This window comes from Portunus trituberculatus, chromosome 22 (assembly GCF_017591435.1).
Source record: "Portunus trituberculatus isolate SZX2019 chromosome 22, ASM1759143v1, whole genome shotgun sequence".
In the NCBI taxonomy this organism is placed as follows: domain Eukaryota; kingdom Metazoa; phylum Arthropoda; class Malacostraca; order Decapoda; family Portunidae; genus Portunus; species Portunus trituberculatus.
The window spans coordinates 5,257,776-5,271,419 of NC_059276.1; the positions used below are offsets into that span (position 1 = coordinate 5,257,776).

Sequence of the window (13,644 nt, forward strand, 5' to 3'; positions counted from 1 at the left end):
GTGTCCTTGAATCTGAACACAAGCAGTAAGTGAATGAAGCAAATACGCAATGGTAATGTAAAGAGATTCGCATAAAGTCTTGGTAACCGTAAATTTGATCCTGAATTGAAGGGTAACTTGAATATATATCACAGAAAATGAGCGTCAATGGCAGTCACATGAATAGAAATAATGATAAACACGCTGCAAGGTTACATATCCCATCATTTAGTGTCGGTATCGGCCGTCAGGAGGCAGCACCATCGCTTATCTACTCTTAAAGCTTGATGATAGAGGGCAGTGAAGGCCATTAGTGTTAAAATCGATGGTAAGATGGCACTACGTTCTCCTCACTAGTTCTACAGCTTAGCAACAGAGGGCAGTGTCGCAATCCTAAACCTTTGAAAGCTGATAGAGGGCAGGGAAGGCCATTAGTGTAGAAATCGATTGTAAGATGGCAGTACATTTTCCTCAATACTTCTAAAGCTTACCAGTGTCGCCATCCGAAGCCCACACAACACCTGTAGCTGCCGGGAACACCTCTCCGATAATTAAATGTACTCTTCCTTGTACTGGCGATGAGTTGCCGTAGTGGGACCTGCTTTCCTTAATGGCCTCAGCTCATCGCATTACCGGCTGTCATTCATTATTCATATTGTTCATTACCGCTTATTCATTATTGTACAAAGCCTTCATTGACGGTCTTCGCGTCTCCCCTCTGTTTGGAGAGAGAGAGAGAGAGAGAGAGAGAGAGAGAGAGAGAGAGAGAGAGAGAGAGATGATGAACTGAAGAGAGCATAGTCCAAAATACTTAGAATATGCACGTCACACATCACATTAATGAAATAAGGGAAGCTGCAAGAAGCCATGAAACCAAAACACGTTGAAGTCACCATGAGACGAACCTACTTAGTCCCACTTAACCCTTTCAGTACCAGGACGTATTTTCATATTTATTCTAATTATTTGGCGATTTTACACAGCTTCAGAAACTCGTATGGAGGATTAGAATAGTGAACCCTCTGTCCATTAATTTTTAACCTCCATAGACGCTTCCTAATGTAAATAAAATTGTCTAATCATACCCAAAACTGAAGGTAAAAATGCATCCCAGTCCTGAAGGGGTTAACTCAGTCTGTAATTCTTTAATTCTTTTACTTCAATGTGCAACGTAACAGAACCACAAGTAGATAAAGAATACATAGATTTTAGGTAGAGTATAATATTAGTAAGTGGCTGTAAGACGAGAAATACCTGAGTGGTGAGTGATTAAGGAAATGTATGCTAAATAATGAAAAGGTTAAGGTCGAGTTAGATTATGTTAAGTTAGCTTAGGTTAGGATGGGCCAGTTCCCTTATGACTGACTCGCCTCACAACCTGCCGAACCTTTTAACTTCTGCTTTTCTCTCACAGGGCACCAAGACGGATTGCGAGGGAGGGGACGCCAAGAATGCCAGCCCGCCAGACACCAACGCTGATGTCTGCTTCATGGTAGAAAGTCCTTACAGGGTGCTCAAGGTGAGAGAGAGAGAGAGAGAGAGAGAGAGAGAGAGAGAGAGAGAGAGAGAGAGAGAGAGAGAGAGAGAGAGAGAATATATATGTTGGGTAAAAAACTGATATAGGATGTTAAATCTCTCTTTACTCCTTTATCTCCTCCTCCTCCTCCTCCTCCTCCTCCTCCTCCTCCTCCTCCTCCTCCTCCTCCTCCTACAGGTGGCCGCCAAGGGGGATGTGGAGCAGCTGAGGAAGATTTGCCTAGATGATCCCACCAAACTAACCCTGAAAGACCGACGAGGATGGACGGTTGCTCACCACGCCGCCGCCCACGACCGCCCGCACGCCCTCGTCTTCCTTCACAACCAAGGCGCCGGTCAGTGGGCAACGGGAAGGAAGAGAGGCACTAGGGAAGTTAAAAGATGAGCGAGTTACGTTGGGTATCGAGTGTGTTTTAATAAGAGGTGAAAAGAAAATGGTTTGAATAGAAAAGTGTTCGTAGATGGAAGGGAGAGGAGCCACAGAGGAACGTAGAGAAAGAGGAAGTGTTAGTTAGTACGTGGAATTGAAGGGAGGAGCACAAGAGAACAGAAAGGAACAGCGAATAATAGAGTTTGTGTGTGTGTGTGTGTGTGTGTGTGTGTTAAGTATGGGAGGTGGAGAGGGAAGGGGCTGAGGGGAGAAAGAGAGGAGGGAAGAGATTGTTTGCGGACTGTTTTTGTGGAGAGAGAGAGAGAGAGAGAGATATCCGATGACAGTAAAACCTCTCTCTCTCTCTCTCTCTCTCTGGACACATTGCAGGACCCCTTCATAGCACCAGGACCACTCCAAATGCACAATGACGTACTATCCACGCAATTCACTGGAAAATCGCGTTGTCTCGCCTATGGAACACACGTACGGCTTTTATGATGAAAGACAAACCTAAATTATTATTGACAAAACGAGTGGCGAGGCTTCAGGAACCATAGGCATTCACAATTCAAGGAGTGTGTTTATTATTAATGTTCCTCCTTCGAAAGTACAGAATAGCGATCGACGTTTCTATTGGTTGAGTTACTTCAGTCTTCTTGATGGTGATTGGCTGAGTGTGACGCCGCCTTTGCTGATTGGTTTGTGTTTGCCCAGTGGTTCAGGTTGAGGTGTTTGTTAATTGGCGGCGTGCATGACAGGATACAGAGAAAGAGAGAGAGAGAGAGAGAGAGAGAGAGAGAGAGAGTTAGCGTATTATCATTATTATTATTATTGTTATTGTTATTATTATTATTATTATTATTATTATTATTATTATTATTATTATTATTATTATTATTATTATTACTGCTGCTGCTACTACTACTACTGCTACTGCTACTACTACTGCTACTACTACTGCTACTGCTGCTGCTGCTGCTGCTGCTACTGCTACTGCACTACTACTGATGCTGCTGCTGCTGCTACTACTGCTACTACTACTGCTACTGCTGCTGCTGCTGCTGCTGCTGCTACTACTACTACTACTGATGCTGCTGCTGCTGCTGCTACTGCTACTGCTACTACTACTACTGCTGCTACTACTACTACTACTACTACTACTACTACTACTACTACTACTACTACTACAAGAAAGCAACAACTAGCTACTTTTACTGCTGCTACTATGACTTGTTGTTGTTGCTGTTGCTACTGTTGTTGCCACTCTCAATATTCCCTAACCACCACCACCACCACCACCACCACCACCTCATGTCACCGTGTTGGTTGAAGACAAACACTTGCTGAAGAGAAAACAAACAAGTAAACAAACACCTGAGTGATGTCTAGAAAAGTAACAAAAGAACAAATACAAATCTTTTATAATAATGAAATAAGGGAAGTGGTGTATGTGTGTGTGTGTGTGTGTGTGTGTGTGTGTGTGTGTGTGTGTGTGTGTGTAGTAATTTGTCTTTCATGCTATTAAGTGGTTTTTCTTTCTCATCTTGATTTTGTTTTCTTTTTTCTTGTTTGTCACGCTTCTTGTATGTTTTTTTCCTTTATCGTTCGTACCCTCGACCTTTCTTTCTTTTTTTTCACCACCTCTTTCATTCGTCGTTCTTTTTTTAATATTTGTTCTTCACACTTTAACCTTTTTCAATCTATAACTATAAGACTATTTTTCAACCAGTATTATCAAACATTTGTTCTTTCTTTCTTATCCCTCTCCTCGCCCTTCCCTCCTTTCAGTCTTCAATATTCTCTTATTCATCAACACTAACTTTCCATTCTTTACTTATTTCTGTTTTTTTTCTGCTTTTTCCCCGCACTGATCACTTACCACTTCCCTGCCTCTCCTTCCCTCCCAAAACTCCTCTTTAGCTGCTTTTCTTACTTTTCTTCACTAGTGTACTTACATAAGTGTCCATGACTAAGCTTATAAATTTGTATATACTTGAAAATAATAATAGTATTACTAGTTAAAATGTAATATTTATGCTGGTAATATTAGAATGATGTAATGATGGTAATAGTAATAATACGAATAATAATAATAATGATCAAAATAATATTAACCACTGCACTTATAGTAATGATTGTGATAGTTACAACGATAGTAGTATAACATACTAATGGCTCCCAATTAAATCATTGGTGATGTATATTTTAAGTCTATTACAGTCCATGAGCAGCCCCATTAGGCAGGTCTGATAAGTCTTCACACACACACACACACACACACACACACACACACACACACACACACACACACACACACACACACACTCGATTCACAATCGAGAGGGCCGGGTTCGAGTTCCGGCGCGGCGAGGCAAATGAAGAATGTGTGCCCCTGTTCACCTAGCAGTAGAAGTACGGGATGTAACTCGAGAGTCTTAGATCGGTCTAGAGCTCTGAGCTCGCTCCGTAATGGGGAAGACTATGACGTAGACGTAGATTGTTTTGTGGCTTTGTAATGTAACGTGTCCCGGCGTACAGTGGTCCTGGAAGGCACGGCGGCGGAACGTAATGCTGTACAGTATCATTATGTATAAAATGTTTTACTAAGCTTGGTACAGCATTACGTTCCACCACCCTGCCCGGCTGGCCTCCTTCCCGTCTGTCCCTCTTCCCCTCCCTCCCCATGACACTCCCGCTTTTCCCTTCACTCGCCTTCCACCCCCTACCTCTCTCTCTCTCTCTCTCTCTGCACATAAGACATCCTGCATGTGCTGAGAGAGAGATAGAGAGAGAGGGAGGGGGATGAAGAAGGCATGAGAAGCATGGGGGAGAGTAAGAGAAACGGACAATGGCAGGTAAGCAGGCCAGCCGGGGTACGTCAGAGGCAAATACGTTAAAATCTTTACCCCCATTGTTAGTGATTTTTTATTTGAGGATGTAGCGAAGTGTTTGTGTTTTCAAACAATAGTTTATGATGGAAAAAGTGTGTAAGGCTCCTCATAAGGTAAATATATGGACGTTAAGAATTATTCGTAGCCGTGTTAATATTGTAAAAAGTCTTTTTTAGATATTTATTTTTTAATTCGGAGCTTTCCAAGGTTTTAATAAGCCTAAATAACTATTGTGATTCTTAAAAAAAAACTTAACGATTCTGTTGAATGAAATTAGTGGACATTAGAATTATTTTTAGTATGTCAAATTTCTAAAAGTTTATTTTTTATGTTTTTAGAAATATTTGTATTCCTCATTTTGGCAATATTTTTATATTTTAGGGAATTGTTTAGACTGATAAGTCAGAATTTTGATAGCAATTGTGTCCAACTGCCTCTTTGGAAATTCTTATTTTCAAAATGGTTCACGTAACGTATATACGTGACGTCATCAAGGGGGGAGCCCACCTGCTGGCACCTGCTGGCCCAAGACCAACACCCGGCTCCCGGCCTGAGGGGGCGGAGGTGTGTGTGTGTGTTTGTGTGTTTGGATAGTGTGTGTGTGTGTGTGTGTGTGTGTGTGTGTGTGTAGTGTGTGTTTGAGTAGTGTGTATTTCACTGTTTGATCTGCTGCAGTCTCTGACGAGACAGCCAGACGTTACCCTACGGAACGAACTCAGAGCTCATTATTTCCGATCTTCGGATAGGCCTAAGACCAGGCACACACCACACACCGGGACAACAAGGTCACAACTCCTTGATTTGCATCCCGTACCTACTCACTGCTAGGTGAACAGGGGCTACACGTGAAAGGAGACACACCCAAATATCTCCACCCGGCCGGGGAATCGAACCCCGGTCCTCTGCCTTGTGAAGCCAGCGCACTAACCACTGTGTGCGTGTGTGCGTGTGTATTTACCTAATTGTATTTACCTAATTGTAACATACGGGAAAAGAGCTATGCTCGTGTTGTCCCGTCTCCATATCTATTAATGTCCAGCTTTTTCTTAAAATCATGAATATTCCTTGCGTTGACCACTTCCACGTCTAAACTATTCCATGCTTCCACCCTTCTATGAGGAAGCTATATTTTTCACATCTCTCCTATAAGTGGCCATTTTAGTTTTTCCCATGCCCTCTCGACATTCTTCCATTCCACATACACAGATCTTCCCTATCCATTTTTCCATGCCAATCATCACTCTGTATATTGCTATCAGGTCTCCCCTTTCTCTTCTGTTTTCCAGGGTTGGAAGTTGCATTCTTTTCAGTCTGTCTTCATAAGTCAAATCTCTTAAGTCAGGCACCATTTTCGTTGCAGCCCTCTGTACTTTCTCTAGTTTCCTTATGTGTTTCTTTAAGTTCGGAGCCCACTGTATTGTTGCATATTCAAGCCTCGGTCTTATCATTGCAGTAATTATTTTCTTCATCATTTCTTCATCTAGAATATACGAACGCCACTCTTATGTTCCTCAATAAGTTCAATACTTCTCCAATTATTTTGTTTATATGTCTCTCTGGCGATAGGTCATTGGTAATTGTCACCCCAAGGTCTTTTTCTTCATGACTGGTTTTATGTCTTCATTTCCTATCTTGTACATACTCCTGATTCTTCTTTCACTCTTGCCAAACTCTATTTTCTTGCATTTTGTCGTGTTGAACTCCATTTGCCATGTACAGCTCCATTTCCATATTCTGTCCAAGTCTTCCTGGAGTAGTTCGCAATCTTTGTCACATCTCACTTTTCTTAACAATTTTGCATCGTCTGCAAATAGGCTCACATAACTGGACACCCCATCCACCATGTCATTTATGTAGACTGCGAACATTACTGGTGCCAACACTGATCCCTGTGGAACTCCACTCTCCACCAATCCCCATTCTGATGGTCTGTCCTTAATTATTGTTCTCATTTCTCTTCCTACCAAAAGTCTTCCATCCATTTTAGTAAACTGCCATGCACTCCTCCTACCATTTCAAGTTTCCAGATCAGTCTCTGGTGTGGTACCTTATCAAAGGCCTTTTTTAAATCCAGATATATTCCATCAGCCCAACCATCTCTTTCCTGTATTACATCTATCACCCTCGAATAGTAACATATCAGGTTTGTCGTGCATGAACGCCCTTTCTAAAACCAAATTGACACTCACAAAGTATGTCATTTTCTCCAAGAAGTCTGTCCATCTATTCTTCACCACCCTCTCACACATCTTAGCTACCACACTTGTAAGTGACACTGGTCTATAGTTCAATGGGTCTCTCTTGTTACCTGATTTATAGATTGGGACAATGTTAGCTCTTTTCCAGTCTTGGGGCACTACACCTTCCCTTAATGAGGCATCAATTACTTCACAAACTTTTTCTGCCAATTGCTCCCTGCATTCTCTTAAAATCCATCCTGATACCCCATCAGGTCCCACAGCTTTTCTCACTTCTAAACTCCCCATCATGTTCTTGATCTCCTCCACAGTTACTTGAAACTCCTTCATAATCCCTTTCTGTTCCATTACCAGTGGTTTGTCAAAAGCAGTCTCCTTTGTGAATACCTTCCGAAAGCATCCATTCATAGCCTCTGCCATTTCCTGGGATCTTCACTGCATACTCCATTTACTTCTAAACTTTCAATACTTTCTCTATTTTTGATGTTGTTGTTCACATGTCTGTAAAAAGCCTTGGTTGGTCTTTACATTTATCAATTATATCCTTTTCTTGTTTCTTTCTTTCTTCTCTTCTAATCAACACATATTCATTTCTTGCTCTTTTGTAACTTTCCCACTGCTTAATCCGTCTTTTCCTTCTCCACCTCTTCCATGCATCCTCTTTTCTTGTTCTAGCCTTTTCACATCTATCGTTAAACCAGTCCTGCTTTCCAACTTCTCTATGTTGTCTTATTGGTACAAATTTTTTCTCACCTTCTTTGTATATTTTTATAAATTCCTTCCACTTTTCATTTGCTCCCTTAGCACTCTTGAATTTCATCAATTTGTCTCTTGAAAGAATTTCTTTAGGTTTCCAAAATCTGTCTTGGCATAATTCCATCTTCCCACTTTATATTCTTCATTTCTTCTAGATTTCTCTTCGTCTATCACCTTGAACTCCAAAACTGCATGATCACTCTTTGCTAAAGGGCACTCCACCCTCATCTCCTCAATGACCATTGGCTCTGTACTAAAGACCAAGTCCAGTCTTGACGATGCTCCCTCTCCTCCAAACCTAGTATCTTCTTTGACCCACTGAGTTAACACATTTTCCATTGCCAGTGTCAATAGTGTATTTCCCCATGTTGTCTCTGATCCTTCCATTGACCAGTCCTCCCAACACACCTCTTTACAATTAAAATCTCCCATCATTATAGTTCGTTCACAGCCACCCAACATTTCTTCCAGACATGTTCCTGTATCACTTATCATTTCTTCATATTCCTGTACTGACCATGCATTTGTCTTAGGTGGTACGTACACCACTATGTAGTGCCTCTTTTTTGTGTGTGTGCGTGTGTGTGTGTATGTCTTTCCTCATTAATGGAGGACCCCACCGGCTGGACCCCACCAAACTGACATCCTGCTCCCAGCTGGAGTGTGTGTGTGTGTGTGTGTGTGTTTGATGCACACACACACAAAGAGGAGGATGGTGGAGGAGATGACATGGTGATGCTCTGATCATGAGGGAGGGACAGAGCATGGATCAGGAGGGAAAGGTCAAGTGGGTGGAGCCTGAAGGCTTAGTTTTTGAGGTGGTTGAACTGATCAAAGGAAAACTGAAGCTGCCTTCTGGTGTGGAGCTACCAGATAAAAATTATATGGTCAGAATTAGCAAGGAGTCAAGTGATGGCGTCTGTACCAATATCACGTCTCCTTGATCAGATCAGTTCTTTCTTTCCTTGATTTTCCTTACTCCTCACCACTTTTCATCCTTACCAGACCCTTCCTTGAACTTTTTTTATTTTTTATCTTTTAAATGGTATAAGAGGTCTCGTTGATCTTTTCTCTTGCTTCTCTTCTTTACTTGTCACCTTTCAGTAACAGTCACTGCCTTCCCCCTTTTTTTCCCCCTTTCTAACATGAACACTATGCGATCCTCTCTTCTTTGCTGTCTTTCATTCAATATGTGTCACTATTACCATGTTCCTCTCATACAGACTTGGAGGCAAAGGATGACAATGGTGACACTCCCTTTCATGTGGCAGTCCTCAAGGAAGCTTTGGAGGCTTTGGACACTCTGCTCGACTGGTAAGACTATTAGACTCATTCTTAAACTCTTAGCTCTGCCATGCTTTGTTTTTAAAAGGCCACAGAGATGATTGTCTGTATATTCAAGAGTTTCTCCTTTAAGTGATATAGAAATCTAGTTAATCTGTGACTTGGAACTTAAAAATGCCCTTTAAAGCTATGTAACTTCAATTAGAGTACAGTAATTGATAAATTGTAGATGAAAGTAAGCAATAATGTACTTGTGTATTAGGTTAGATATGGTTAATTTATATTTGTTAGCTGAGGGAGATGAGTGTGTGTCAGTATGTATTAATGCTGCTATTTGGCCTTCCTTGCCATGATAGTGGAGTCAACACCAGCATCACTAACTTGCAAGGAGATGCACCCATTCATGCAGCTGTTAACAACAACAAGGTGAGGCATTCCTTGTCAGTCACAGACCTTTCTTTCCTCATGTCTGTAGTGCCTGTGTGTCTTATTTGCACCTGTTGTTTGTGACTTTTGTTGATCACATATTTAAAGTATTTGTTTATAACCTTAATAGATGCATCATGTTTACTTCTCTTCTGTAAGTGTGTTGTCTTCACTTTTTGCTTATTTATTTCATTATCCGTGTCAAAGTAAAGGACAAAACTAATACCACTATTTATTGCTGTTATTTCATGTATTACTGTCAATACTGCTACTACCATTACCACCAGTAGCACTACCACCACTACTTCCAGACAGGCGTGGTGGATCTCCTGACACGGCGTCACCAACACGTGGATATATTCCAGAAAGACTCCAGAGGCCGAACACCCCTCCACCTTGCAGCACACTATGACTTCGCCCAGTGTGCCAAGGCCATGGTGTGTGGTAGCTGAGATGTGTTTACCCTTTGTAGTGTGATGAGTGATCTATATGTATCTCCTGCAGCCACAATCTAGACCCTATACATATCTCCAGAGTCTGAACTGTATCTATTTATTCTTGCTTTTTCTTTTTTTATGTAAGAGAGGAAAGCTGGCCAAGTAAAGGAGAAAACTAATACCACTATTTCTGTTGTTTGAAATTAAAAAAGGCTCATTTAGTTGCCAGTTTCCTTGCAGGTTCGAAAGTGTTTTTTATGCAAAAGAAAAGATAAATATCTTGAAGTCTCCCTCTTAAATAGGATGCTTGATTATATCATCTCTTCAATGTGCATGTGTGTGTGTGTGTGTGTGTGTGTGTGTTTGATTTATCCAGTTGCGTTAATCTATTTATTTTTTAACAAACGTGATTTATGTTGCTATGATTTTCTCCTTCACCATAATCCTCTATTACTCACTGTTTCACTCACTCCCTCTGCTTAACAAAACACATGAATGAAATCTGTGAGGGAATAATTGTTTCATTCCCTTAACAAGATGAGAATTGTTAGAAAAATAATGCATGCCTCTTTATAGAAGTCATCATGTTGGAGTTATTGAAAATGACTAAAACAACCTTATCACTGCAGCCTCCCCTTACTGACTGAGTCCCTCTCAATCCTTTCACTAGAGATCAAACTTGTGAGGAAAAGAATATACATACTATATACCTAAATCATAAGGTTGTAGTTATTGAAAATTTACTAAAACATTATCACTACTAAAACCTTTCTTTCACCACAATCTTCCTTTACTGACTGCCTCGATCCCTCTCAAGAGATCAAACTTGTGAGAGAAAGAATATACATACTACCTAAATCCCGATGTTTTAGTTATTGAAAATTTACTAAAACATCCTTATCACTACTAAAACCTCTTTCACCACAACCTTCCTTTACTGACTGCCTCCCTCTCTCTTCTTCACTTACAGTTGGAGAGCCCAGGCTTCACCAGGTGTCCAAATGAAGCATGCAATTATGGCTACCATCCCATCCACCTGGCAGCGCGCAATGCCTCCATAGGGGTGCTGGAGGCGCTACTCAAATTTGCCGACAGTCGAGGATGTATCAGGGAGAGGATGATCACAATACCTGACCTGGAGGGGAATGTACCACTGCACCTGGCTGTTCATGGGGGGGAAATCAAGGTGAGATCGGGGTGTGTGTGTGTGTGTGTGTGAGGGTGGGTGGGTGGGTGTGTGGTTTTGTTTTATCTAATTATTTTCCTTCCACTTTTCATAAATTTAGTGAATAACATAAAAGATTAGTCTTATCATGGAATATTTTCTCATCTGTTCTTCTGTTCCTTGTTCTTATCCTCCTCCTTTTCCTCCTTTTCCTCATCCTCTTCGTTTTCTTTTTTGTATCTTTACTTCCCCTTCTTCTTTTACATGACCACCACAAATCTTATTGCCCTCCTCCTCCTCCTCCTCCTCCTCTTTCTTCTCTTCCTGCCAGTCTACGGTAGGTGGGGAGAATTCTTTGTCTTTACTACTCCATGTGTCTTAATTTGGTTGAAATACTACATTGTGTTCCATAAACAATTGCAAGAACAAAAAACAAATCTGCCACTTTCTTTTGTGTTCCATTGAGATCTGTGTGTCCCTCTGTGCTGTTCTGTGTTCCTCCTTGTCCTGCTCCTCCCTCCCCTCTCAGGCGGTGGAGCTGTGCCTGCGGAATGGTGCCCTCATTTCCACGCAGCAGCATGACTCCTCCACTCCAGTCCACCTCGCTTGCTCCCAAGGCTCCTATGATATCGTCAAGCTCATGTTCACTCTGCAGCCCCAGGAGGTGAGTGGTGGTGGTGTGTTGTGGGAGTTATGGGTGGTAGTTTATATAATTGATGTCTTTCTCTCGGCTAACTCTGTCTGACCTGTAAGGGGACTGACAAGTGGGCGTTTTTTTATGATTTTTTGTTGCCCTTGGCCAGTTCCCCCCTCTTACTTAAAAAGAAAAATGATTTGATCTCTCCATACACAGAAGAAGAAGGCACTGGCCACCCAGGACGCCCAGGGCATGAGTCCCCTCCACTGTGCTGCAATGTTTGACCACCCACAGCTAGTGGCTTACCTTCTGGATGAGGTGAGGTGGTGCACACACACACACACACACACACACACACACACACACACTTCACGTGTGCTGTTAGTCATGCATGTGATGGATAAAGGCCTTCACAGTTTCCTTTTGCCACCACTCATTGGCAACCTTTAACCTTTAACCTTCTGTGGTCATCAGGGTGCAGACATAGACATGGTGGACAAGGATCACAGGTCACCGCTTCTCCTGGCAGCTGCTCACCGAGGTTGGCGGAGCATTGATGTGCTGCTGTCTCGTGGCGCTGACCTCACCATCAGAGACTCAAACCACAAGAATATTCTGCATGTGGTGGTGATGTCTGGGGGGTGTCTCATTGAGCTCCTCTCTCTCAGCCAGGCACAAGAGTCTTGGGTGAGTGTCGAGTGTCATCCTCTTGTCTTTCACCACACAGCCAGTCCCTCCTTCCCATCGGCTCTTGCATCATCCATTACTCTTATCACTCCTGTTTCCTTCAGTGTATCCATAAACTTTGTCTTCAGTCTCCCTTCTCTCCCTGAGCAGTGGAAGTCGAGGATTGCCCACATGCTGAATGAACAAGACTCGCTGGGCTGGTCTCCCCTGCACCACGCCTCCAGAGCCGGCCAGATCAGTTCCCTTGCCTATCTGCTGCGACTCGGGGCATCCGTCAGAACCAAGGACAAGAGGGATGAGAGTCCTTTGCATTTTGCTGCCAAGTGAGTGTGAGGATGTGTGTGCTGGTGTGTGTGTATATAGGTGCATTGAAACTTCCAACTGCATAATTTTGAATATGTTTGTGAGTACATTCCAGGGGTGTGGAGTCGGAATCGAGGAGTCGGCTACTTTTGGCCGGAGTCGGAGTCGGAATTGGAGTCTACTTTTGGCCGGAGTCGGAGTCGGAATTGGAGTCAGAGTCAGAGTTGGAGTCAGAGTCGGTAAAAATATGAGCGACTCCGACTCCTTTACGTGATAAATTTTCGAGTAAAGATTCCACTTCATGGAGATTGGAGATTCCTACAAATTGGGAGAAATTGACTTTGTGGAGGATGTGTCCAATCAAGCATTACATATAAAGATCATTTTTATTAATTTATGATAATTATATAATCGTCAAGTACACTTTTATTATTATTATTATTATGTCATTGGGTCTTATAAGTGATGTTAACACCATCCGAAACACAAACCTACAATCTGAACAACATTGCATTGCAGCTTTCATGTGAAATTTTATAGTAACTCTTGTCCTTCCAACGGGACACAGCATGCCTGGTGGCTAGCCATGATATCATCAGTGTTGTGAGTTTATTTCACTCAGGCCAAGTGATTTATTAATGTATTATAGTAAAGTGTTTAAAGTGTTTATTAATGAGGTGACTGGTACTCCTGTTTTGAGATAGTGGCAAGGAGTGTAATGAGCAGTTTTCAGATACGGACGGTACAATACAGTGCGGCAGCTGGTGGAGTCCCTGAATGGCTTCCTGATTCTGAATGAGTGCAATGATGAGGGAAAGACAGCACTGCACATTGCCAGTGGGGAAGGTGAGAACTGCAACACACACACCTGTTGATGGCCATCTTTCTGTGACACCTACATTTGTACTGCCTTCTCATCTATTGTTATTTCCTTTATATTTTGCCTCCTCCATTTCATCTTTTCTTTTTATC

The 13,644-nt window shown here is 42.1% G+C and overlaps 1 protein-coding gene across 4 annotated transcripts in view; it reads left to right on the plus strand.

The window, feature by feature from the left end:
* LOC123507407 (transient receptor potential cation channel subfamily A member 1-like) overlaps positions 1-13,644 on the plus strand; it is a 44,504-nt gene that overhangs the window by 11,594 nt on the left and 19,266 nt on the right. For all 4 annotated transcript variants that reach the window (XR_006675650.1, XM_045260225.1, XM_045260227.1 and 1 more), the window contains 11 exons: positions 1,394-1,498; positions 1,694-1,850; positions 8,957-9,047; positions 9,374-9,443; positions 9,755-9,880; positions 10,851-11,066; positions 11,575-11,709; positions 11,899-12,000; positions 12,157-12,369; positions 12,520-12,692; positions 13,406-13,518. Coding sequence is in view for 3 of the 4 variants with exons in the window: in XM_045260225.1 (XP_045116160.1) it covers positions 1,394-1,498; positions 1,694-1,850; positions 8,957-9,047; positions 9,374-9,443; positions 9,755-9,880; positions 10,851-11,066; positions 11,575-11,709; positions 11,899-12,000; positions 12,157-12,369; positions 12,520-12,692; positions 13,406-13,518 (1,501 nt within the window). In the remaining variant the exon portion in view is untranslated. The remainder of the gene's footprint in view (positions 1-1,393; positions 1,499-1,693; positions 1,851-8,956; positions 9,048-9,373; positions 9,444-9,754; positions 9,881-10,850; positions 11,067-11,574; positions 11,710-11,898; positions 12,001-12,156; positions 12,370-12,519; positions 12,693-13,405; positions 13,519-13,644) is intronic.